The sequence below is a fragment of the Eulemur rufifrons genome, chromosome 15 (genome assembly GCF_041146395.1).
Source record: "Eulemur rufifrons isolate Redbay chromosome 15, OSU_ERuf_1, whole genome shotgun sequence".
NCBI classification, from domain to species: Eukaryota; Metazoa; Chordata; class Mammalia; order Primates; family Lemuridae; genus Eulemur; species Eulemur rufifrons.
Window position 1 is genome coordinate 31,935,291 of NC_090997.1, and position 27,985 is coordinate 31,963,275.

The 27,985-nt window shown below is 36.0% G+C and overlaps 1 protein-coding gene across 1 annotated transcript in view; it reads right to left on the reverse strand.

Moving 5' to 3' along the window:
* The window catches only part of COL9A1 (collagen type IX alpha 1 chain), a 57,445-nt gene extending 31,613 nt beyond the window's left edge, over positions 1-25,832 (reverse strand). Inside the window, exons 1-20 of the mRNA XM_069489065.1 lie at positions 25,812-25,832; positions 25,258-25,311; positions 24,979-25,014; positions 23,003-23,026; positions 22,618-22,671; positions 21,318-21,371; positions 20,632-20,664; positions 19,825-19,881; positions 18,671-18,724; positions 15,202-15,255; positions 12,641-12,694; positions 10,223-10,276; positions 8,377-8,430; positions 8,184-8,237; positions 7,996-8,049; positions 7,777-7,806; positions 7,464-7,517; positions 6,348-6,392; positions 5,206-5,259; positions 5,064-5,117 (exon numbers count right to left, since the gene is read on the reverse strand). Coding sequence (XP_069345166.1) covers positions 5,064-5,117; positions 5,206-5,259; positions 6,348-6,392; positions 7,464-7,517; positions 7,777-7,806; positions 7,996-8,049; positions 8,184-8,237; positions 8,377-8,430; positions 10,223-10,276; positions 12,641-12,694; positions 15,202-15,255; positions 18,671-18,724; positions 19,825-19,881; positions 20,632-20,664; positions 21,318-21,371; positions 22,618-22,671; positions 23,003-23,026; positions 24,979-25,014; positions 25,258-25,311; positions 25,812-25,832 — 948 coding nt within the window. The remainder of the gene's footprint in view (positions 1-5,063; positions 5,118-5,205; positions 5,260-6,347; positions 6,393-7,463; positions 7,518-7,776; positions 7,807-7,995; positions 8,050-8,183; positions 8,238-8,376; positions 8,431-10,222; positions 10,277-12,640; positions 12,695-15,201; positions 15,256-18,670; positions 18,725-19,824; positions 19,882-20,631; positions 20,665-21,317; positions 21,372-22,617; positions 22,672-23,002; positions 23,027-24,978; positions 25,015-25,257; positions 25,312-25,811) is intronic.
* Positions 25,833-27,985: the final 2,153 nt, after the last annotated feature.

Here is a 27,985-nt window from a genome sequence, read left to right on the forward strand (position 1 = left end):
TAGTCAGAGCGATGAGAGAAGAGCAAACACAACCCACTTAGCAAAAGCCTTGGCAAGTTCTGAGAAGCCAGAAAGACAGAAATGGACCAGGAGCCATGACATGGTGGGACCAAATCAGAGAATCAGGCCCAGGCCACTTGCCTACCCTTAACCAAAAGCCACCCAGACCATGGGAAGCATGATGGAGAAAGCGGGAAGCATGGCCCAAGTAGCAAAGAGAGTTGCTCATCTGAAATCACTGGAGGAATCAAGGAAAAAAAAAAAAAAAAAACCCAAAACCAACCAACCAACTAAAAATACTTTTTTTGCTTTTGCAGTGGTATTGGCAAACACTGATGAAAACACTACTTAATTTCAAATCCATGCTTCTAGGTAGGACATGTTAGAAACGTATTCTCATTCCTTCTACTCAGTTTGATTTGAGCTATGCAAGAAAAACTGACCAAACTTGTGAGGCATAGTTAAAAATGTGTGAACTTACCTACAAAACTGAATTTAATGATGTAAAATGGAAGAACAAACGTATTTTTCAGTAGTAGATTTGGTGTTACAATGCTGCTCCAGAACTATCGTATTTATAACCTATCATGACATTTTTTCTGAAAAAATTATAGCAGGTGAGAAGTCAATTATTACCAACAAAAACAGCAGGGCGCGATTTATGATGCCTCCAACTCAATTCACTTCAAGAAATATTTACTGTGTACTATCTTATGGCAAGCCCTGAGTAAAGAGATGTATGAAACATTGAGGTCCTTCAGATATGCCCCTGCCTTCCTTCAGTTAGTGGTACAATGGACTCAAGAGTTACAGAGTTCAGAATAAGGAAAGATCACTTCTCTCTGGGGGACAGGGCATCATTGGAGATGCCAATGAAAAACTCATGGTAGAATTAACATTTCAATTACATCTAAGAGACCATACGGAATGTTGAGTCAAAGAAATGGGGGAAAGAGCCATCTAACTGCAGGGTCTGTCCTAAAGGAAAACAGGCAGGCTGAGAAGTGCAGGGAGTGTTTGGGAATTAGCACCAAGTCCAGCCTGACTTGAACACAAGATCTAAGCAAGGCAGACATGAGAAGTAAAACTACGAGGTTAAAAGACATTTTAAGATTTTAGACTTTCTCTTATTGTCAGTAGAAATCCATTGTAGATTTTTAAAAGGGGAGGAGGAGTGAGGTTGCAAGCTGTACTTTGGAAATACCAGTATGGTGGTGGGTGCAGATTGGGGGCACTCTTGTTCCCCAGGACTGTTGGAATCATGTTTGGCATTTTAGTTTGCCCCAATGACTGTGGAGACACAATTGATACTCTAAGGCGGAGGTCATGAACGTGAGACACTTTGTAATGTGCAAAAAAGTTCTAGAGAACAAAAAAATAGCCCAGCCAAAATATCAGCAGTACCCCATCAGGAGACACTGGTAGAGAAAGACCAGAGCTGAGAAAGCAAATCAGGAGATGACTGCACTAATTCAAGCAGTAGGTAATGACCTGCACCAGGGTGGTAGAAGTGGGAATAGAAAAGAAGAGTCAAGTATAAGAGATCTTGAAGAGACAGAATCAAAGGTCCTACCGGAGATAGGAAATGTGATGGAGGAAGAATGCCAAGGCTTTGAGCCTCAGGAACAGGAACAATGTGAAGAATTTGGACTCTGACGGAAATTCAAAAACCAAAACCTGAAAATCAGGCCCAAAACTCTGCACCAGCATAGCCTCCTGTGATCTGCTTCCCCTCACATAAGAGAATCAATACCTCCCCACTCTCTCCTTAACCCTTTCTGAGGTTCTGCCTCTAGTTCTTCATTTCTTTGTACATCCCACGGCATTTAACTGGTGACAGGCCAAGCACTCTCTACTCTGTGTCATGTTTTGTGTTCAGTAAATGGTCTTTGCATACAACAGGTGCTCAGTCAATGTTCCTTCAACTATGCAGAGTTTTCTGCTCATTAAAGTAAATAGCAGATGTAACAGTAAACACTCTAAAAGTTCTAATGCCCCCACATTGCTAAATCTTCTGGGACCAGTCATATAGCACCTCCATTGCTTTAGAAATATGATTTGGCTATAACCTCATCACTTTGACAGCTAATTTATGGAAAATGTTTTAATTAGAAATTCACAAGCTCCAAACGAAAAAGAAGTATAAGCTAGGAACAAGTGAGCAAGGAACATCATGAGGAGTAGGAATTGGTTTCTTTAGCTGCAGAGAAACTTCAGGAAACCACCTCGTAGAGGTCAGTTGAGGAACATCTGTGAGAAGTAGAAAAACTCTACTCTCATGCCACAAGGCACCTGGAATATTTCACTTTTCTCAAGTATGAAAAACCCATCAAGGCTACAATAACCAAAAAAGCATGGTACTGGTATAAAAATAGACAAATAGATCAATGGAACAGAATAGAGAACCCAGAAATAAAGCCACATAACTACAACCAACTGATCTTTGACAAAGTACACAAAAACATACACTGGGGAAAGGCCACCCTATTCAATAAATGGTGCTCAGAAAATTGGATAGCCATGTGCAGAAGAATGAAATTGGACCACTATCTCTCACCATATACAAAAATTAACTCACAATGGATTAAAGACTTAAATGTAAGAACTGAAACTAAAAATTCTAGAAGAAAACCTAGGAAAAAACTCTTCTGGATTTTAGCCTAGGCAAACAATTTATAACTAAGACCTAAAAAGCAAATGCAATAAAAACAAAAATAAACAAATGAGATGTAACTAAACAAAAAGCTTCTGCTCAGCAAAAGAATAACCAACAGAGTAAACAGACAACCTACAGAATGGGAGCAAATATTCACAAACCATGCATCTGACAAAGGACTAATATCCAGAATCTACAAGGAACTTAAACACCTCAAGAAAAAAACAAATAATCTCATTACAAAGGACATGAACAGGCATTTTTCAAATGACGACATACAAATGGCCAAAAAATATGAAAAAAGGCTCAACATCACTCATCAGACAAATGTAAATTAAAACCACACTGAGATATCGTCTTATATTAATACCAGTCAGCATGGCCACTATTAAGAAGTCAAAAAACAATAGATGTTGGGAAGGATGCAGAGAAAAGGGAACACTTATACACTGTTGGTGGGAATGTAAATTAGTACAAACTCTATGGAAAACAGTATGGAGATTTCTTTCTTTCTTTTTTTTTTTTTTTTTTTTTTTTTGAGACAGAGTCTCACTCTGTTGCCCGGGCTAGAGTGTCGTGGGGTCAAGCTCACAGAAACCTCAAACTCCTGGGCTTAAGCAATCCTTCTGCCTCAGCCTCCCGAGTAGCTGGGACTACAGGCATGTGCCACCATGCCTGGCTAATTTTTTCTATATATATTTTTAGCTGTCCATATAATTTCTTTCTATTTTTAGTAGAGACGAGGTCTTGCTCTTGCTCAGGCTGGTCTCAAACTCCTGAGTTCAAACAATCCGCCCACCTCGGCCTCCGAGAGTGCTAGGATTACAGGCTTGAGCCACTGCGCCCGGCCCAAGATTTCCTAAATAACTAAAAATAGATCTACTATTCAATCCAGCAATCCCACTACTGAGTATCTACTCAAAGGAAAAGAAATCATTAAATAAAAAAAGATACCTGCTCTCACATGTTTATCACAGTACTATTCACAGTAGCAAAGATAAGGAATCAACCTAAGTGTCTATTAACCAATGATTAGATAAAGAAACAATACATACACACACACACACACCATGGAATACTACTCAGCCATAAAAGAGAATGAAATCATACCTTTTGCAGCCACATGAATGGAACTGGAGACCTTTATCTTAAGTAAAATAATTCAGAAAAAGAAAGTCGAATACCACATGTTCTCACTTATAAGTGGGAGTTAAATAATGAGTACATATGGATATAGAGAGTGAAATAATAGACACTGGACTCTCAGAAGGGAAGGAGGGTGGGAGAATGGGAGGTGAGTGTGGGACAAGAAATTACTTAATGGGTACTATGTTCACTAGCCGGTTGAAGATTACACAAAAAACCCAGACTTCACCACTCTGCAATATATCCACGTAACAAATCTGCACATGTACCCCATAAATCCATAAGTATAAATAAATGTCAAATTTAAGTGCATAATGTTTAATTTTCTAATCAGTTTCTAGTGTATCTAGTGAGAAAATATGCATGCTATAGCTGTTGTAAAATAGGCAAGTTTACAAACACACTAAAAAATGTGTGGCAGTTTCTCCAAAGGTTAAATACAGAGTTACCACATCACCCAGCAATTCCACTCCTCGATATGTACTCAAGAGAAATTAAAACATGTCCACACAAAAACTTATACAGGAATGTTCATAGCAGCATTATTCATAATGGCTAAAAAACAGAAACAATCCAAATGTCTATCATCAGATGAATGGACCAATAAAATGATGTATCCACCCAAGTAATCCATATAATTATTATTCAAGAATAAAAGGAATGAAGTACTGATACATGCTACAGTGAACCTTGAAATATTATGCTTAAATGAGAGAAGTCAATCATTTTTTCAAAACCCACATACTGTACGATTCCATTTATATGAAATTTCCAGAATCAGCAAATTTACAGAGACAGAAAGTGGATTAGTGGTTGTCTAGAGCTGAAGAGATTGGGAGGAAATGTTGGAGGACTGCAGGTGGGTACAGGGTTTCTTTTCAGGGTGATGAAACTGTTCTAAAATTGACTGTAGTGATGGTTGCAAAATTCTGTGGATATACTAGAAATCAATAAATTGTACATATTAGATAGATGAATTATATAGTATGTAAATTATATCTCAATAAAGTTTTTTAAATCACACGAAAATATTTCCTTCAACATAGGATGAAAGCAGAAAGGATCATCATGCTTCTTTTATACACTTCATTTTGTGAAAACAAGATATATTGTATATCTATACAGCATTCCGTTTCCTTGTGTATCTGGACCAGCACATGCTCAAACATCAGACAGCATTCATGTATGAATGAAGGAATGAATGCCCAGCAAAGTCCTGAGAAGGTGCCTTGGAAAGGCATGACAGAAAAGGAGTACTCACAGGCAGTCCCCGGGGTCCTCGGGGTCCCACCTCTCCTGGGGGCCCCTGTTGGCCCTGTTATGAGGAAGACAGGTAGAGAAAAAGTTAACCACCCCTGATCACAATGGGTTAGAACTTACCGAAAGGTAAAATAGCATCTTACCGGTTTGCCTGAATTTCCCAACTGACCGGGCTTCCCTGGAGCACCTGTAGTTCCCTAAAGGTAAAATGCAACATTCAAAGTAACTTATACTGTAAGAAAGCATAATCACCAACATGCCTTACCCAGACTGGGGGTTTCTCACATTTAAATAGCATTAATTTCCTGATTTCACATTGAGGATATGGGAAGGTGTAGAATCTCTTTCTGGTTACGCACATCAAAGTCCTTTAGATTCAGGATACTATTAGTCTGAGAATTATATTAAAGGTCAGATGTCAAAAAATGAAGGTCTTCTGGCCTTCGTTAAAAGGGATCCCCTTCAATGAGAGGATTTTTCTTTCTTCACAATATTAATAATGTATATCCTTCCTTTACCATTTCCACCTCCAACACACTTCTTTGAGCCCTTTTAACTCACATTGACACCCACTATTAAAATTATTAAGAATCAAGTCAGCATGAGGAAATAGGATATGCTGTTGGAAAAAGCCTGCCAGCAAGCTCCAGGAAAAGCATATGTCTGGAGATGCCTTCTCCACCATCAATCTCTCAAGGTGCTCTTGTTAGCAACTGTCCCTGCTCAAGATGCCGTGGGCCACTACGATTGGAGGGATGCAGCCATACACTCGAGTAGTGACCAATTTCTACATTATTCACATTTATCTCTTTGATTCTAAAGCAAAGCTGTATTTTATCCCTTTAATTTTTTCCACCTATTGTTTTTAACTGCTTGTACTTTAGTTCGGTATAGAATATAAGCACTGGTTGATCACTATTGTGAACAAAATGACTAACATCTTTTTAGTTTAAACTGAATCATCTTAATATTCACTGACACAAGTTTTATGGCTTAATAATAGCTTCCTTATTTTAAGTGGTAAGGAACAATAAAAATTTTATTTGTTTTATATTGGCAAAGGATGACATTTTCATTAAGAAGTCTAATCAGCAGCACTTTGTCAAAGCATTCTTTCTGCAGCTAGGAAAAAGATTAGCATTTGAAGCCTTAAAGCTTTTACTTTTTTATTTCTCCCCAGGGTCAAATATAAAATAAATGGCAGCCTGGAAATACTAAAATTACAAATAAAATGTATTAATAAAAGAATAAATTTAGAAAAATATTAAAAGTTTTAATCTTTTACCTTTGCACCAGCAACACCCTTTGCACCGGGAATTCCAGGCACACCCTAAAAGAATGCACACAGAATCTGAATTCAGTCACATCATCCGAGAATCCATGAGATGCCAAGCCCACTGCACGCTTCCCAGGGGCTGGGGGAACCATGAAAACCTCAAAGCTTGAACGTGAGGGAGAGACCTCCTAGGTCCCAAAGTCTGGACAGTCAGATGTGGAACTCCCCACAGTTTAGGGCAGCCCTTTACTGTAGCTATCTGGCTTGTTACCGCTGAATACCCTTAAAGCAAATCCTACCTCTAAACTAAAGTTATTTTTCAAGGATGAATGTCCAGATTAGAATCCAGCACCATTTTCAGGTCAACAGGAGCTCTAATGGACAGGACAGAGGGTACAGGGATGTGGCATGGTTTCAGGTACAGGACAATAAAATGAGGACCCAGACTTTATGGTAGAAAAAGGGAATGGCAAGAGGATGCTGGGCCCAATCAAGATTTGGTACTATTGGGAGTCCTAAAGTTCTCTGATTATTTAAGAAGTGTCAGATGTCATAATAGATTGGGGGTGGGGGGGCAGTCCTTGGCATTACCAAGTATCCTTTATTAACTTGAAACATTTACCTCCAAAAAGCCAAGAATACATGTGGCACAATCCAAATGAATTTCCAGACACATTAACGTAGGGAAAAACCAATTTGAATGATTCAAAAATAGCACATAATCCAAAAAAACAATATATCTCACACTGTTCCTGAGCATACTTTCAACTCTCCTGTGGCTCAACCCTGCTAACAAGAACTCCAGAACTTATTAAAAGTAGAACAAAGTATATGACACTGGCCCATGACTCAGGGTTAGTAAAAATATATATATATAAGGAAGCCTGAGTGAACTAAAGAGAGAAAAGGGACATAAAACATAAAGATTATTAATATTTATAGTTATTACAGAAATAACTATTCAGAGAAAAAGTATAAAATGTAAATGTAAACTATAAAAATGTGAAAGTAAATCATATCTTCTCCATTATATAACATGTAATTGTGTAACATGTCTCTCCCCAAAATTCATATCTTTAAAATATGCATATAAATCTATAAACACTTAAAACATCAAATACTTACGGGTAACCCCTGCAATCCTGCATCACCAGGAGGCCCATGTTTCCCTGGTTGACCCTGAAAAAAAGAGTTTCTCATATCCTTGAATCTGTATAAATTGCCATATTTCTTCTAAGACAGGAAGGAGCATATCCTTGAACCCGATAAAATGCTGTTATTTCTTTTAAGAAAGGGAGGAGCACAGACCTCTAAGTAAAGAGAGTGTCCCAACAGCTGACCTTACATGCACTTTTATAATGTGACTTAATTTGGGGGAGGAGGGACAGGGAACATAGGACATAAACTCAATCAAAATGCACAATTTCACTCAGCCTACTCCCATCAACAGGACAATTTTACTGAGTTCCTGAAACCAAGCAAATAAGCAAACTATTCTAATAAGTATTTATATTTGACACTTGATTAAAAAATAAAGAAGGAAAAAAGCCAAAGGTGGCTAAGTCAACCTCCCGGTAATTTAGTAATGGAAATGCTGTGCTCAGGTGACAAGGACGGAAATAGCCTCATTCACGCTTGCACCAAATTACACAGCTACCTTTGTTCCAGGCATTCCAGGGATCCCGTCACGGCCGTCCACACCTGGCAAGCCCTAAAGACACACAAAGAAACACAGTGTCTCTTGCCAAAAGTCATATTCTTCTTCTCTTCATTATTGTCTAAAGTTTTATTACAAGTCAAAATCACTTTGAAAAATGCGCTTGATGGCTACAGCTCTGTACATACCGTGTCTCCTTTGGGCCCAGGGGGACCAGCAATTCCTCTAGAACCTTGAGCCCCCTGAAGGACAGAAGAGAAAGAATAGACAAGACATACTTAATTACCACAATACTTAGGACATGTTTAAGAGATAATCACAATCAACAAATGACACTGAAAAGCAGGATGCTTGTAGTGATTGAGACTAATTTGAACTCACTCTATCTCCCTTGGGACCCACTTCTCCCAGAGGTCCTCGCCGTCCTTGATCACCCTGTATGAAAATTAAATTTTGTTAATATAAGCCAAAGGTACTTATTGATAAACTTTTGAAAATTAGAAAGGATCATCCACATTACCTATTGCTCTTTCACCATAATGGCTATGCTCTGTCATGGATGCCTAGCTCAAGAAATCTTTTTAGTATTCTTTTTTTTTTTTTTTTTTTTTTTTTGAGACAGAGTCTCACTCTGTTGCCCGGGCTAGAGTGAGTGCCGTGGCGTCAGCCTAGCTCACAGCAACCTCAAACTCCTGGGCTTAAGCAATCCTACTGCCTCAGCCTCCCGAGTAGCTGGGACTACAGGCATGCACCACCATGCCCGGCTAATTTTTTGTATGTATATATTTTAGTTGTCCATATAATTTCTTTCTATTTTTAGTAGAGACGGGGTCTCACTCTTGCTCAGGCTGGTCTCGAACTCCTGACCTCGAGCGATCCACCCGCCTCGGCCTCCCAGAGTGCTAGGATTACAGGCGTGAGCCACCGCGCCCGGCCTAAGAAATCTTTTTATAAAAAATTGTATTGTCTTCAAAACTGATATTGCTATGGAGATAATTGAGACCTGCATGCCTTTTGTTTTAAGTGTATAATGCTCTGTGCTCTTTGAATATATACATATTAACATCAAGACCCCTGCTGCAGGTAATGACATCAGTAACTACATCTGCATACCAGCTACACTCATCAACTGTTATAGCAGGTTGAGGTTTGGATTAGTTGGCAATCTTTTCTCCATGTTATTTAATTTCCCAGTCAGTACTAATGGTTTCTCTCAAAATTATCCAGCTAAGGTTGATATATGGTATAGAGAGTAATAGATGAGAGGATGTCTCTTCCTAAAACACAACTTTTGTTGAATTGCTTAATAACTCTAAAACCTCAAATGGCTCCCTATTGCTACCAGATGAGTTCAAGTGGCTCAGATTGGCATTAAAATTCTTCATGAGAGATAGCATGGTGCAGCGGGAGTGTGCTGGGCCCATAAAATTCTCCATGAGGTGGTTCTACCTTATCTACCTAATCTCATCTTCTCAACACAAACTGTCCACTCCAAGCAGTGACAGGCCCCATGACAGCACATACACCCCCAACAGTGCCCCTCCTGTACCTTGCTGCCTTTCCCACCAGAATGGCTTTCCAAACCTGCCTCCCTCTCGGGTCCTGTTGCATGGATTACCTATCATGTGCTCTACCATTTGATCTTGTAGTTTGTCACCGAGTTACATTCTATCTTTCCCACTGCATCATAGGACCTTGATAGTTTAAAATACTAGTTTACTTATTCTTTTTATATGGTATAGGTGATTACTAATGGATGGCTTTTATGTCTGTTTCCCTCCAAAAAAAGGCTTGAAGGAGCCTACACATGTTTATATGACAATTAAAATATGGAATAATGAAATCAGAAACCATAGAAAAGGAAAAGGATAAAACTGCCCAGGAACTAGAAATGAGATAGTTACTGTGCCTCTAAGCATCCTGACAATCAAGGCAAAAGGAAAACAAAGCAAACAAACACTTAACAATTTAACTTAGCCTATATGGAAAAAATAAATCAAGTCAGAAAAACATTTCTCTGTGCCCAAGAAATGCTTTTCTTAATTTTTAAAATTTAAAGTAAATATAAAAACTATGGCCTATTTTTTCACTTTAATTATTCACTTGTCTATGATACTTGCACACACACACACACACACACATATACATAGCAAAAAAAAAAATAATAATAATACCATTGTTAAAAAAAAGATCTATCATTGGGTTTTGTGGAAATAAAACCACTTACGGGTACACCAGGAAGACCCTGAGGCCCAGGTTCTCCATCTAAGCCCCGAGCACCCTGCATAAAAACAAGAGAAAGAAATAAAATTAAAATCAGTCATGTATGTTAAAAGGCACATCCATCTTTCTAAAGAAATTAAATAGCCAGAAGAAAATGAGGTTTTGTGTTTATAATACATACTCTATTTATCAGTAAGCCCTGAGGAGTATTTACTCAGGTACCTCAGATATTAAAACACTAGTTTACATCTACTCCTCACAGCAACAGTATTTAAACACAATCTTTGATACCACTCTGGATATTTTAAGTTAACTCTGCATCCATTCTCAATTGCTGACATGAACTAAACATTGGTACATATTCAGAGAACTTGGTAAATCTATTAGAAGAGGTTTGGCAGCCACCCTCCAGGGTTCTCAGAATGTCAACGGAAATTCATTAATAGTGAGGGCTACAGAGCTACCCTAAGAACAGCTGCCACACTCTGTTGGGACTTCTAGGACGCTGGATCTCCCACCAAGATCTAGATGTCCAGCCATGTGATTCAGAAGAATGAATTGTTAGAAGGACCTGAACATCCCCTCTCCCATCCTGGATAGATGTTAGTTCAGTTTGTGTAAAGTGACCGGTCTATTTTCTGGACAACAGAACCACCCTACACCAATGGATAGCATAAGAACTACCCAGAGCTTTATAAATCTAATTAACCTTGAAATGATCTCTGACTTGGCTACATATTGCCTATATCACCTCTTTATTTTCATTATGAGAATTGCAATGTGAGTTTTAAAACAAAAATACAGTTGTCTCTACTTACACTACCTGACAAAATACAGCCCCCTTCTGTAAATATTGTTCTCTTCTACTAAGTGGATAAGAATGTGTACATATAAAACTGAAGTGAATAGGCAGTGTCCTAATGAACCAGCTTGAGACGGGGAGATGATAAAACAAATAGAAATAGTCAAAAGAATATTGGATAGATGTCAGGCCAAGCAAACCAGGTGGATAGCATCTGTAGTAAGAATTAAAATTAGAAAATCTTTGATAGAAGGTTCAGACGTAGGGAGAATGAAAGAAAGAATACAACTGAGGCAGTGGCACCAAAGCGCCTTGGAATTCTTTGATCCCTAAAAACTAGAACAGAGCAGAAGTCATTTTACATTCACCAGGGAAAAAGAGATTTGGAAGACATGAAAAAGACCTTGAATTTATCATTCACCTTGCATTATGAGAGCAGAGCCCAGCCTTTGCATTATAGAAATGGCTTTGATGCACTCGCGCTCTCTCTCTCACTGCTGTTCAGCGTGAGCTCAGACCCAAACTGCTGTTACTAGGTAACCACTCCACGGGTCTGAGTTCACAAGAAGAGCCTTTTTTTTTTTTTCTTTTCTTTCTTCTTTTTAAAGCAATTTGACAGAAATCAGAGGAAATGAGAAATTTTTACCAAATAGAAAAATATCTCAGATGAAGAGCATATCAAGAACAGTAATTGGTTTCAAAGTGAGGGGGTCACACACTTTATGGGACAATTTATATCCAGAAAAAGTGAAGGCTTAGGTATCAGCAGCTTCGGAATAAATGGGATTTATTATTTTACAAAAGAAGTGATACATACTGAATATTACTTAATGTAATATGAATATAGAAATATGAAAGACTATATGTTTTTACAAATACAAAGTTTTTAGAAAAGAAATATTCTAGAGAGGATGGAAGAGAAAAGCAGGCAGAATGAAAATACCTAGAAGAGACAAAGAGCCTGAAAAAAAAAAAATGAAATTGAGAGAAAAAATAGTAAATAAGCCAGACCTTCAATTCACAAAAATGTGTTTTTTTTAAAAAAAAAAAAAAAAGGAAAGATTTAATTTCATTTATTGAACGTCTACATTGTCCATTGTCCATTTTCCAAATTATTGTTATTTCATTGTTAATAACAGGCTCTGTGCTGCTATGTGGAAATGACACAATTAGCTATCAAGGCTGTAACGAGAATGAGGCCAGGGTCAGAAGCGGGAGTGAGCAAAGATGCTTTTTGTATTTTCTGGGACCTACAGCTGGCCCTAATGTCCCTGGGGGTGTCCTGCCTTTTCTCACTTCTCCCTTCCTGCCTTCCCCTGTCTTTCCAGGCACTGTGTCAGTGTTATCAGTGCTAACTACCAATAATGATGAAAAGATAAGAGATAGCAACCCACTTATTCTAATTTACTCAAGATAATTTAAAGTATATAATACATGGTAAGTATCATGTGTATTGCTCATTCCTACCATCTGTGCTTACAACAGAAATTTGAGAACCTAACCACACATCTACAAAGCAAATAAAAAGTCATATTGCTGAAGATAAGAAGTTATTTTTAAGTGGCCAAAATTTTAAATATTGATATTATTGATATTATGTCATTGTCATCATCATCTTACTTTTTCCCCTTTGTCCCCAACTATGCCAGTGATGCCTCTCAAACCTTGAGCTCCCTGGAAACACAAAAAAGAAAAGTGAATTGTTTTAGTTAAGCACATATTTTTTAAATCTCATCACAAAAGCTGACCCAGAAGAAGGATTTATCATAACCAAAGGTAACATTAAGAAATACTGACATTATGTGAACAAACTTTTCTAGTTTAGAAAGGAAGTCCAAGGAGAATTCTTCTGATGGTAAAATGCTTTTATAAAATTCTGAAGACGTACAGAAAACAGGAGATCAGCACAATCACTCATGACAAAAAAGTAAATATCAGCATAAGAGAAATTATAATAATGTATTTTGTCTTACCTTTTAGCCCACATACAGAACTTACACTGCCATTCCCATTTCCTTTACGACTTATGACTTTGTGACATATAACATGATTTATAAACCTTGGAATACTTTTTTCCCATCAATATACCATCAAAGACAGTAGATTCCTAGGCTAGCCCACAAAAGCTTATGACTAGAAATGGAGCTGGAGTCTCCACCAACCACTTGTAATCACTATTCGTTATGTCCTTTCTATATAAAAGCCATTCTGAATTCCAAGTTGGGGCAGTAGGAATCCATCCCACCCCATTTCAGGCACAGGAGTGGGTAATCCTAAAAATGAGGGGCCAGGTGTGATTTCTAGGATCCCTTTCAATACTAAAATATTGCCATTCTCGACTCTCTGGTTCCAAAGCAGGAGGGCTCCAGAAGTGGATCCTGTAAAGGGTGAGCTTGAGGACTCCCTTCGGGGGCAGCTCTGGGTGGATGTTCCATCAGGAAAGTGGGATAGCTACTTCTGTACAACTTGCTAACTATCCACATTGGCTTAAGATAAAGTAGCTCTAGGCCAGTCATTTCCCTCATCTTCTCACTTGAAGAAAATGGGGCAAGACTATGACCAGCTCTTCATCCAGTCAGTCACAAATCCTGTATAGATCACTCAGGAACGGCCTGAAACTCAAATGCACAGGTTGATCCAGCTTGGGATATCCACTTAGGCTATCAGGTGAGACGTGGCCATTTCAGATTAAAGCTGCTCTTTCTTGTGTAGCTCATTTACTGACTCTAAAGGTAATTCTACAAAAAGAATTCAAAAAATATTTGGGTCAGTAGCAGTGACATGAGAACGCCACATACGGTCTCTTGAGATGACTACTTTGAAGGGCAGAGCTTTGTATAAATATTCCAAGAAGCATATTTGTTTAATTTGTATGTTACTTTATATTTATTTGTGCATGTATATTTAAAAAGTGAAAATTTATAAATTTTCTAGAAACATTTTGGCAGACCTATTCCCAAAAAGCAGGTCAGCAAGCACTAACCACATCCCCCAAGGAACCATTTGAGCCACACAGCACCCAACATAGATCCTTAATCCATGAAAAGACTTTGTAGAATGCGGTTTGCAAAATCCTGTTCTGAGAATCTTTGGGAGTGGCTTTAAAAAAATAACTTTAAAAACCTACCACATTTTCATCAAATTAAAAAAAAAGGCATATGTCTCTTACACTATTTGTCACCATCTCCCACCTGTGAATGAATAGAGTCCAGCTCCTTACTGTCTCATACCAAAGGGTCAGGGAAGGCAAGCTTCTGGAACGAACACCTGGATGCCACAGATTCCCTTAAAGTTCTCATGTAGCTGAAAAGCAGAGACTGTTTCTTCCAGATTCTCTGATTTATTTCTGTTAGCTTGATTTCCCTTAAACTTCAGATTCCCTTAAACATTAGTAAGCACAGCTCCCTGAACCCTTTTTAAAAGGCCAGTCCTGTGGGGAAGAGCAGAGCTGGTGAAGGGTGGCTTTGTGTTTGTCTTCCCTAACTCTTTATCGCCTATACCTTTGCTAGCTGCAATGCTCAATGAATATTCTGCAATTATTATTTCCATAATTGATATTACTCATTTTAACAGGAAAAAGGTATAACAATTCCACTTTCCTATAGTACAAAAGTAATGTAAATTCTGATTTAACAAACATTTGAAATTGAAGTATGTTAATGTCCCAAATTACCTTACTGTGAATATTATTGCAGAAATCTGCCAAAGCACAAAGAAGCAAATTTTTATTAAAGGACACGATTATGAGCAATTAAGAATGTTTTAATTATAATGATTACATACTGGAATAAACTACATTAATCCAGTGGATGTGATACCTACTGTATATTGAGAGCATACAAAATTTTCTCATTATATCATGTGATAATACCATAGAAGACATATATCATCCTCTTGTGCTTAATATTTGCTTTTAGATTTCCTGGCCCTGAGATCTAGTAAATGAATGTATGTAATTATAGGTAGAATTTTTCTGGTAAAAAAGTGCTTGAATGTACTATGGGGACCCTCTCTTATTTTGAAAAATTGGTTATCTCCCACTGTTGGCTTGGCAGAAAAATAGAAAACATCATGTTAATGCAATGCTATTAATCCAAATGCTAAATAGAAAATATTCCAAGAGTCATGAAAAAATGAATATTTGCATAGCCTGGTTAAATATTTTTTTAAAAATACTTTACTGGAGGTCCTTGAGCTCCAACTTCTCCCAGTTCTCCCTGGTCACCTTCTTCACCCTAAAAAACAACAGAAAAAAGGAAAATGAACATGGAAATCGGCTCAGTGTAACTCACCATGTTTTAAATTCATTTGGCATCCCCAGAATTATTCTACTTTCTTAAGTTTTTTATGTGGGTAATCCATATTAATTGTAGAACATTCAGAGAATAGAGAAGTATACAAATGAATTAGTCACACAAATCCCACCAATTAACTTTAAATACCAATAACATTTAGCTGCTATCCTTTCAAAGCTTTTCTAAGGAGAGGAAGAGAGACAGAAAATTTATGCAATACAAGTGTGTGTCTGGGAGGGGAGTGTATTATTTTAAAAAACGATATTATGCAAACTTTTCCATAAGCTACAATATTTGTAATTATAATTTTCATTTTACTTTTTCTTCTTATAATTTTTTGCCATATACAGTTTTTTAAGGTAAATCAGACTTTTCTTTCATGGCTTGTACCTTTGATGTCACTCATAGAAAAGGCTTTTCCACTCCAAAAATATATATTCATCTATATTTTTGTTCTAGTATTTTCATATCTCTTACACAGAAATCTTTAATTATCAGTAATTTTCTGATGTAAAATAAAACAGAAATCTTCTTCTTTTCTTGGTGATTGGCCATTTGTTCCAATATCATTTATTGAGTAACAGATTCTCTCCAACACTGATTAGAAAATTCATTTTCAACATATACTGAATTGTTAAATATGCTTGGTTCTAGACTTCTATTCTGGTCTACTGATCTTCTGTATGATGTTGCCAATATCACATTTTCATTTTTGAAATTTTATAATACATTTTAATTTTAGATAGGGAGAATTTTCTTATCTTTATTTTTAATTGGTGGTTACTCTTATATTTTAGATTTTCCTAATGTTTATTCTTCCAGATGAATTTTAGAATCACTGGACACTGCTGGGATTACAGGCACTACCACACCCAGCCTATTTTTAATATTATGTGCAGAATATTAAAGTATACTTTAGAAATTTTCACAAAAAAAGGAAATGTCATACAGAAGATTTAACAGTATGCAAACTGTGCTGTGCCTAAATCATTTATACCTGAGTTTTAAAAGAATTATGAAGAGTCTTAAATTGGTTTTGGTCTAATAATTATATTCAGATTATATTCCATTAGAACCTACGATTGATCATGGGAAGAGGCAGTCCCAATGGGAAAGCCAATAAATTAGCTAGTTCATGGAGTGGATAATCATCACATGTGCACAATTAAACGCTACCTGTATTTCCTTACGAAAGGATAAAACTAGCTACAAAAACAACAGTGATTGATATGTCCACTACAATTTTTCCTTAGCAGGGTATAGGGTATTTTCCCATAGGTTCTCCATAATCCTTGGAGTAATATATCTGAATTAAATATTTCACCTGCAGATGAAAAGACATAACCAATCAATAACCAGGAAGTTAAATCACCTAAATTTAGGAGTAGCAATTTATTATTGTTTTACTGAAAGATTTTTTGCATGAATACTCATCTGTTGTATGATGTTGCCAATACCACAACATTTTAATTATTGAAGTTCTTACTATTCATTCCTATATTCATAAACAATTATTAAAATCTTCATTAACTAATTTGCAGAGTAAATTCAAGGCAAAATTGTGACTGTAAATGCAAACTTCAGGCCTCCTGCTTTCAACTGAAGTTCAGTCCATCTGTTCGCCCTTCCAAGGTTCATTCTCCAGTGAGCTTTGCCATCCTATCTATTTTCAAAGAAATCACTTAAAGTGTCAAGTGACACAAAAATGTGAAATAAATTAAAGAAATGTTTTCAACAACTTTCAATGAAAATTTTGTACAATTACTAAACACACCAAAAAAATTCACAAGTTTCCTACTAAAGACCAAACTAAATTTGAGAGGCCAGCTAATTTGTATAGGTACCAAAAATACTAGTTTCATGTAGAGAATGGAGAAATATCCTGATTGACAGCTCCATCCCCAAATCCCATGGGATAGGGGAGTGAATGTTTCCCAGAAGAAAGGGTCACCAAAAAAGGAAGGGATGCAGAACATCAAAAATAACAGAAGTCTACTATATCTGCTTTACTATATATGTTACCTCACGGATATCTTTTAATGTATTTAATATTCTTACACACCTGGTTTTTGTAGTTAGCTAATATTCTATTATATGGACATGTCATACTCAATTTAGCAGCCAGTCTCCTGTGATTAGACATATTTTTTTTCACTTCTGTGCCCCCGGCACTCAGAATAAACCCTGGCACATAGCAGGTACTTAATAAATATTTGTTACATTTTTTAAATTACAAACTTTAAGATTCAATGGAAGAATGGATACCCAGAGAAATTTCCAAAGTACTTAATTTTTTTTCTCTCTTTTCTCTAGTTTGACATCAGGACCCCAGCTGTTATATTCCAGATAAACAAAATTCCTTGACTGTTCACATCCTACATAATAAAAGACTTCTAAAATAAATGTCCAAACTGTAATAGTGTACAGAAAATTGGCCTATTTATCCCGATGATTGAGGTTATTCAACAGACTGATTTTAGCTAAAGAGTTCAAGGATATTAACGCCTGAAGACGTTGATAAATTGCCTCTCCAGGCCTTGACTTTCAAAGAAAAAGACTAATCTGCCACTGCCCAATAAAAGGGTAGAAAGACATAGTCAACAAAGTCAAAAGGACCTGCATTAATAAGAACAGTTTGACTTCGTGAAATATAAAATGTACTGAGCCAAAAATTCCACTATGCAGAAAGTCAAATTCTTAGATACTTAAAGATGACTTACCCTCGCGGATGAAAGAAAGGGCAAATAGATTACCCTGCTTAAAATTACAGGCTTGGTTTTTCCGCAGGGCATGCCAGCCCCAATGCCAGTTGTGCTATGGATCCCATGTTTCTATCCAGATAATAATGTGAGTTATCACTAACCTCTAGCTTACTCAAAATCTCAAAATTGAAATGAGGTTAGAAATAAACAGATAAATTATTTCAGAACTTGAGATGAGAAGCTATAAGCCAATTACCAACTTCTCTGTTTGCTAGTCTCAGCAATACTTGTCATAAAATTTTACAAGTGTCATAAAATTTTGTCTGGCAGGGTGGAACAACTAGCTGAATAATGTTTGATTATCACAAGCATCAGGGAAAAAAAGCTGAGTGTGATTGATTTGAAAAGGAAAGAAAGGGTAGCAACAGGAAAAATGAAAATGGTGCCTTTTTTGTAGGTGTTTTTTGTAACTGAACAACTTTAGACTATTATGTTTAGTCAGCTATTGATGCATCTACTGAGAACTTATCAATCAGTATCTGAAAAAGAAGGGTAAAATATCATGCTTTATTATTTCTTATAGTTCCTTATAATGAAAGTGATCACTACCTCATAATCACAATTTACCCAGTAAATACTCATTTTCTCTTTACCTTGTGTCCTTGTCTTCCTGGTTCACCAATTTCTCCTTTAGCCCCTTTATGACCCTAAGAAAATAAATAAATGCAAAAAATAAATATACATATCAGAAGGTGGTCAAGGAGGCTCATAAAGTGACCCTGCTTCCCCCTAAATTGGTATCAATGTGCTAGTAAGAAAAAAGTTATGTCACAAAGAAAATTACTGCCTTAAATGACCTTAATAGCACAATGTGTATTATATGACTGCTTACATATAATATTACGTGCAAAGGGAAAGCAGTAAAGGGACGTGAAAGCTGCATAGCACGTGAAGATGACTCGTATGTCTTCTCCTCAGGCCACCCGTCCGGAGCATTTGTGCGCTTTGGACAGTAACATAAGGCAAACTGTGACACAAACACTGCAAAATTAAGTCTGTCAGAACTCTTACCCCTCAAAAGTCTTTTTGAAACATAAGACACCAATCCAGGCCCGCATCTTCTGCAGTTGAGAGAACCCACCAAAATTACCCTTAGAGAAACGTTACGGAACACCAGTGCCTGGGGGCCTTTTGGAGCATTGCAGGACTCCACTGGTCTGGACTTTCTCAAAGTCATTTCAAATTCCGAGACCAGAAAAAGAGAAAGCTATTTATCCCCAGCATTTGGTATTATATTTTTTGCTTTTATGATATATTTTGAAGTAATTATGATGGCAGTATGGGAGAAGAATGCTTTTGGAAAGTCTCTTTTCCTGACTATTTTGTATGGTTTTTCCAATTTTTTGTTTAAAACAGTTTCAAATACATTATGTGCACAATCCCACACACACACACCACCCCCACCACTATCTCCCTTCATAGAAAGAAAACTTCTGTGTTTGGACTTGGTGTTCTAGAGTCTCTCAATCCAATGTATTTTATTGGTACGTCTTCCCCGGACTATAAAAGCATTATGTGTAATTAAACATCAGTGTCTCAGTAGCAGTATCTGTCAGGGGCACCAGCAGAATGTCTAGGACTAAACAAGCACCACAGAATAAGCCACAGAGAAAGCAAACACAGACTTGTCTATCATACCTAAATGAGATCTCTGTACCAGGAGGGCCAATGCTTAAAGTAGAGCTCCATTACTTTGCTTTATGTGGGTAATACTTTAGAAAATAAAATGCTAAAATTATTCTCTTACCCTCATGCCTGGTAGACCTGGATATCCTGAGCGACCTGGTGGACAGGAATTGGGACACTGCCAGAGAGAGAGAAATAAAAGAGAAAGAGAGAGAGAGTATGTAAACTCAGGCCTCCACTTTGTGAGGTAGTATTTTTGTTGGGGAGGGGGGGCTGGATTCTAGCTACAGAACCCCAATGCAATTATATTCATTAAATAACTCTAAACACCCCTTTCCTTTTTATCATTTCATTTTTAGACTCAAATACTTCTAGCTGACAGAAAGTTATATATAACAAATACCCTTCTCCATGTAGCTACCAGCCAAGATTTGATAAATGTTAACATTTTGCTCTATTTATTTCAGATCTAATTTATTAAGGAAACAAAATGTTTTCAGACAACCTATTGTACCAGGACCTGAGCCATTTGCCCTCCCCATCTCCATTGGAATAGCTCTATCCTGAGGTTCGTATCTCATCAAATGGGCCTTTGCATTTAGTGCAGTTTACCATCATTTGACTATTAACCTACAAGTAAAACAAAGCTTAGAGGGAATTATTTGACTTCTGTTTAAAATTGGAGTGCTGTAGGGAAAAGCATGCCTTAATCTATAAAGTAAAAATATTATATAAAAACAAAGATACTTCTATAATGAAAAACTGTTATAGTCTGAGTATATTCAAGCCACCATTCCATTAGTGTTACAGATTTGAGTAAAACACAGAAACACAGTATCTTCCAAAGGGATCTTTTATAGAGAATTCATCTGAAGACTACATGGTCTTTGAATTAAAACTATATGCTGTCCAAAGGAAAACATCTTACCAGTGGATCTCCATCATGAAAGCCAATTGCTCCCTAAAGTAAATAAAACATTAAAGTTCAGAATATAATTAAAAAATTAATTCAAACCTCCTAATAGTCATTGGGCAAAAATACGGTAAATGTAATTGTTTAATAGTTTATAAGAAGCAAATAGGAGCATATAATATGCTAATATTCTAATAACATGATTCATGAGCATATTCTTTTTAGAGAACCCTAAATGACAGTAGATTATTTCTTTTGGGGGATTGAAGGGAGATAAAATAAGAGGCAAAATAGAAAATATGGGGAACTCTGAATCATAAATTACAAATATAAATTATTTCCTCTTGAAACTCCTATTTTTAAAATTTCTTACTATAGAAACTTCTGTAAAAAACTACTTCATTTGAAAATGCTTCTTTTATATGTCAAAGTTTTGAGTATTTGAGAAATCACAAGTGCCAAAGAACTTCAGATGTAATGAGTAAGACTTGCCCTGTAAAAACCACTTTTTAAATTATTGTGATCCTTTAACTTTTCTAGCCTAAAAAGAACCATGCTCTGAATGAATGAAAAAGTGGTAGCCATTTTGGAAAGTTGAAACAATGACTCAATTAACAGGCACTTCCATCTTTGGTTCTTAGATGTTTTTTCCAATCCCACCTCTCAGAGGCAAAGAGAAATTCAAGCTGCAAATAACTTACACTGGGTCCTGGGGGGCCAGGGGGGCCAGGGGGTCCTCTTCTCCCAGGGTCACCCTAAGTTATTTGAAAATTATGACACAGTGGTTATACACAGTGGTTATGTGTCAAAACACAGTACATAAAACTGGTGAGGCATGAGAGAATGGTATTACTAGAAACCCCTACTGAGCTCAGCCATGCATAGACCTGCCATCAAAATCGATGGGTGGCCCATAATCCAATTAGTGCTACAAAACCAGAATAATAAAGGCATTCCAATTTCACCAAGGTAATAAAACTAGGCAGAGGGAGACAAGGGGGGAAAAGCAAAGTCAATTCTTCTCTACAGGATGATCACTTTATCTATTCTGAAAACAAACTGGAAACACTACTTTTATTTCTAGTTGATTTACGGAGGAACCAGAGCAGCCCATACCGTGCCATCCAGCTAATCAGAGCCAAAGAAGGCTTGCACTCAGCCTGAAGCTATGAAATGGAAGGTTAACCTCTGCAGTGCCTGACTCTTGTTGGTGCTGTTCACCCACAATCTATCATTTGGTCTGTCACTGTACTCTCTTGCACTGGGTCAGAAAATCAAAGAAGGCTAAATTCAAATAAGTCATTCAGATGAAAATGGGTTCCAATTATTCTTACCATCTAACATTTATTCTTGGTATATTTTCCTTCTTAATGTTCTACCATAAAAAGTCAAAAGCCTCTTAGAGTTATTTTAACTTTCCAATCATTTCATATTTGTTCAGTAAATAAATTTATAATATATGGCTCCTTCCCTTAATGAGTTTTTAATTACCTACCTTCACATGATATCACTACTTCAACATTTTTGAAATATTTACTGAATACCAACATGAAACATTTTAATGGACATTTTATGAAGTCCAGCTCTTTAATGTTAAAAGTTAAATTCTGTTGGTTCAATTATAATTTAATGATCCTAACATAAATATACAAGGCATTAGTTTTAGACTCTTCACATTTTACTTCATGAAAAGTCTACTACAAAAGCCACTGAACCCCAAACCTGGCTGAGAGCCTGTGAAGTGGAGAAGACACTCCCTTACTTGACACTCAGTCTGGAAGTTGGGAAGAAAAGTTTAGCTGAAAACATTAGGAAAAAATTAAAATCACTCTACAAAAATGAGTACTATCCCTGGTCCGCATCAATATTATGAACTTAAACACAATTCATCTGCCATTGTTTTATTTGCAAGGGAAAGCGTACAGTTGGGGTAATTTGTCTTTCCTAGTACACTTCCTATTAAATCAGCAAATGTCTATCAGAATGCTCTGTGGTACTCACAACAGGTCCTACACGACCGAGCTCTCCAGGGAGTCCTGCTGTCCCAGGAGGACCCTAAAGTCAACAAATCAAAGGAACATGGTGATTTATAGATATTTTTATAATCTATCATAAATGTATCAAATATGATAGGTAGCAGATTTAGAATTCTGTATCTGTGTTAGCTTTGGTTTCCAACGAGACAATAATTCATTTGACCAAACTTTAATTAGGATGGAACAGAAATTTCCTCAATTAACATTTAGCAGGATAGCCACCTAAGATCATGCAGGTAGAACACTATAAACACCATTGGGTAGAGTGTTAGTTGGAGAGTAAGGTGGAGATTTGAGAAATAGGACATTTTTATAGACTGTGTAAAAATAAATGATGTCATGAGACTTACAGGGGGTCCAGGAATACCACGACCCTAAAAGATTAAAATAAAAATGTTTATAGCATGTGGTTTATACTTAGTATAAATATGGACATAGACATAACTCAGTTTAAAAATAAGCCATAAATTCTATAACTAAATAAATATATGATGTTCATTCTAAAGCAAGCACTGGATAAAGAAAAGCAAACATGGCTCTGCTTCTAAAGGAAGCAAAGCAGAAGCTTGTTTAAGCTCAAACATTCCTTTGATGTCTATGCTAATGGTAATGTTTTTCCAAACTTTTTTAAAAAGAAAATCAAAGTATAGAAGCCTTCTATGCTTGCCCTCAAGAGAACTTACCATCACTCACAAAGAGGCACATCACAACCAGAAAGTTAAAGATTTTATTCATTTGTAGTATATTATGAAACTCACATTAAAAGCAGTGTAGTTTTATAATTTACATAAAATGGCATTGAGAAGTTTCCTAAACAAACATTCAATACAGAGAGTCAGGAGAGAAAAGGGACAGAAACACACCTCCCTTTTGACAGGTAAGGGCTATATTTCCAGATCCTAATTCCAGTGGATATTGAATATAAATGGTGTCACTCTTGAAGTAATCTACAATTGGTAGATTGGTAGATTAAAATGGTACCCTAATTTAATATGCTAAATTTGACATTAAAGCTAGTCATTCTATCTCCCTCTCCTTTACACTTTCTATCTTTCTAGCAACACCAAACTGTATATAATCAAGAATTAAAACTGAATCTTATTCATCTTCCTAATCCTAATTCCTAACACAGAGCCTAGCGTATAATAAACTCTAACAATGCGCTTGTTGAACTTAAAACTGTACATCAGCTGCCCAGAATCCCTATTCCCCCTTTTTGCTTTCCAAGTTCTTTTTCTTCCCCTTGGGATTTCTCGTTTTTCTGTTTTCTCCTTCCTCGGCTTGAATAGCTTTTATTCACAGCTGTCTGTGATATCATGTTTATGTTAGCTTTTCATTCCAGCCTTTTCTAAAATATTCATATATAAAGCATCCCATGGAATCGATACACACCCTCTGATAATTATATTATTTCTAATTATTTAGGAAGCCCAAACAAGCAAAAACTTCACATGGGCAGTATGTTTTAATATTAAGTGGGACTTTTTAAAGGCTTTCTTTGAAAAATTACTCCTATTTGAAAATTTTAAAACAGAGATCAATTTGGGAACACACAGATGTTATGCTTGAAAATACTAAAGTAATCAATAAGTCATTTCATTATCAGAGACCTAGATGTTTGGCAAATTTCACTGAACAAAAAAGGGCATCTCTATAAGATGTTGAGATTGAGATCTGAGTTGAAAAATATGGGAGAAAGGCCAGCAAGCTATTCACTTCTGAAAATAGATTTATAATGGAAAAGTTGACAGATGCTGAAATATGGCAAGGAAAATAGCACAAACAGGAAAAAAGGAGGAAAAACACAGATTAATGACAAGAGCAAAAGAGGAACAAAGAAAACTAGAAAGGAAAAGCATCATGAGAACCTAGTCCTCTTATGTATACAAATAACACACATCCACCGGATTGTGCAATGTGAGAAAAGACTAGCCAGGGAACCAGGTGGGTGGTAATACCTGATTAGTTGATATTTCATTAGAGATAAAACCAGCAGTTGTGAACAAAGTGGTGTGATGCCATGGTGTAAACACTGAATACTTAGATTTGCTATTATTATGCAAGAAATGTTTTCTATCATTTGGGAGTAGAGAGGGAGTTGTTTATTGAGAAATACCACCTGGAAATAGACATAAGTATTTCATACTGCACATTCAAATTTCTCTACAATTTTTCTACTCACAGTACGAATGCTTACCATACCACAGAAATCATAAACTCCATTGTCATGTATATTTTGTAGAAAACTGCATTTAAAAATTCCACAATGGCAGAATTTTGCCAAAAGATAGAAAATTTTCAATTCTGTTGCTTTACATTTACTTACTGGAAATCCACGAGGTCCAGGTACACCAGGTTCTCCCTAAAAATAAAAATAGTTTTGTTGTACTGAGATTTTTGTAGCAAGAATATGTAAATATGAAAACTGTATAAATGTTGAAATCATTAAAACACTCCATCTTGGTGTTTTTAAACATAATTTTAGTTGAACAAGTGTATTTCAGCTACTCCATAACTTAATGTTAGTTGATTTGCAAACACCACAATAAAATTCTACTTCAGCATTTAATTAATAACAGCAATTAATAACAGGTAGCTAACTTACTTTTTGTCCCCTTGGTCCAACGGGGCCAGGGGATCCATCAGGTCCTGTTAATCCCTAACAAAGCAAGATAATGATGTTAGAATATCATAACATCCTTAGGCAAACCACTAGGTGGAAAATTTTCATTTTATGTATTAATTATCTACAGTATGGTTACATATGTATGATGCAAGTATTAAAAAGAAATCTCTTCCTATATTCTTACTCAAAAGTAAAGATTAATATGAGATCTTGCTGCTAGTTATTTTTTATTGATAAATTGTATCATATTCCTAACTTCCTGCTAACTGCACTGTTTATCATAGGATTCAATAATTTAGTGTTTTTTGTCTCTGCTTTGAAAAAATGCAATAGAATAATGATAGTGTTCTAATAGCTAAGACTGATAGGTCTTCACTCTGCCATTTACTCAGGTTTGTGTACCTCCTTTACTTCATTTATAAAATAAAAATACCATGTGTCTCTCCAACTACAGGACAACAAAGTGCCCTGTCTTGCAAGTTAATAAAATGTTTCCTTTAGTAGAAATTAAACACAAACAGTCTAATTATTGCCTTATAGCCACTAACAGCCATCTTCTAGCAAAGACAATTGCTTATTGAAGAACATTAATTTTTAAAGTTGAAACATTCGAGAGCATACATGTTTCTGTATAATTTTCCTTAGTAAAAATAGCTATAATTAAATATATGTTTTTTATGCCACTCAGTATATAGAATTTAAGCCTATTATAAAACACATTTATAATTATCATATTTAATACTAAAGAAGCTATTAAATACATATTCTAAACATTCTGATTTTTTCTACTAGAACTTATTTTATCATCAGTATAAAATATATATTAAAGCATGATAATACTATACGTACACCTAAATTTCCATATTTGGTAAAGATTCATTTCTATTTTTAAATGTTTTCTTTGGTCTTTGACACTTTCAGATGTTGTCATTTACAATGTAATCTTGAAATTATACCCTCCTAAAGATAAATATGTGTACTTATATATGCATATGTATGCATACATTTATATACATTCATATATAAATATCTTATAAAACACAGCTATTATCAAGATTTTGAAAAAGACCAAAACAATATTAATTGAGAGAGGGATCTCTTGAAAATATGAAAGCCATACTTAAAAACAGATCACCAAAATTCATATTTAGTCTGTCAAAGTCTGCATAAATATCAATAAAATGCTTTCATCTGATTCATATAGAAAACCAGTTCATTGACCATCATTTTTACATTTCTCTGCATCAATTAATTTCCCTAACAACTTCACAGAGTGAATCAAAGGAAGTAGAAAAATGTTAATTACTGGAAATTTACCAAAGAAGAAAAATATTAAACACACACAAAAGAATTTTTGACTGTCTTTGATTTTCAATAGGCCTAGTCTAATTACAACACCGTAATTTGGGAAGAAGCTTCAACAGATTAGTAGTTAAGCACCTATGGTAATGGAATGTTTGCTTTCATATATCAGCAAACAGACCATACTTCCAGGAGCACTCTCTGGAAGGACATATGGCACGTAAATTTCATAAACCTCAGGGCATATTTAACTAATGTATCCTCTAACTCCCACGTAATGCCTAAATCCTCCAACCAATCCTGGTCAATTTCCACACACACAACTCACCTTCTTCAATCTGTGACTGGAATAACTGATAAGATTAGAGGACAGTAACTACTATATATGATAGAATTTGAGCTGCATGCAATATAATAAAGCAGAACCAAGTAGATAGTTGGATAAACTGGAGGCTGTTTCCAGGTCACTTCATATTTAAAATATCCTCAATAAGACAAGCTGATGAACTATGTCTATCACTGGGAAGTTCTTTGAATTAAACTGAAAATGGATCCTGGTATCAGATATCACAGTGAAATATTATAAAACAACTATGTAGAAAAACGTAAGCTCCACGAGGACAAGGACTACATGTCCATTACAATCCTAGCACGTAGTCCCTGGCATCAAACAAATACTCAATATGTGATTATTGAATAAAATGAATTTAGGGTAGCCTTTTAGGTGGAAGGCTATCACACTTGGCCCTTCACACATCTTTAGTTTTGGCTGAAATCCTGACCCTGCCACTTAGTAGCTGTGCAACTGTGGGCAAATTGCTTAACTGTGCAGTGTTCTAGATGCTGTTCCTCATTGAGAAAAGGCCCTACAAATAAACAAAGAAAAACATCTAGATATTAACCAGGGCACTGTACTTGTTGGTCTCCCCACACCTCTTCAATGCCCAATTATTTCCACCTACGCTGATCTTTCAGAATAACTTCGTAATAGTTCACGATCCTAGTCATGTAACATCTGCCAGTGATAATAGTTGTATGTATTCAGAGGATACAAAGCATCTAACCTTTTTCCTGTAAAAATGTGGCATGATTTAACTATAATTCCTACACTTAATTCTAGTTCCTCTTTTACCTGATATAGAAAGTACAAGAAAGAATAAAATACTGTTTTAAAGAGCTCTCTGAGCATGTCACAACAAATAGTAGCTATAAGAATATCTCTATCGATATTATTGATGATAATAGCACAGTTATCCTTTGGGTGTTATAAACAAAGCTCTGACTTCTCTAATTTTACATGTCCATAAAGAAGAATCAACTAAAATTAAAAAAAAAAAAAAAGAAAAGAAAAGAAAAAAGAAGTAGAGAGAGATTTGAAATACAAACACAATTTTCAAAGTTCAAT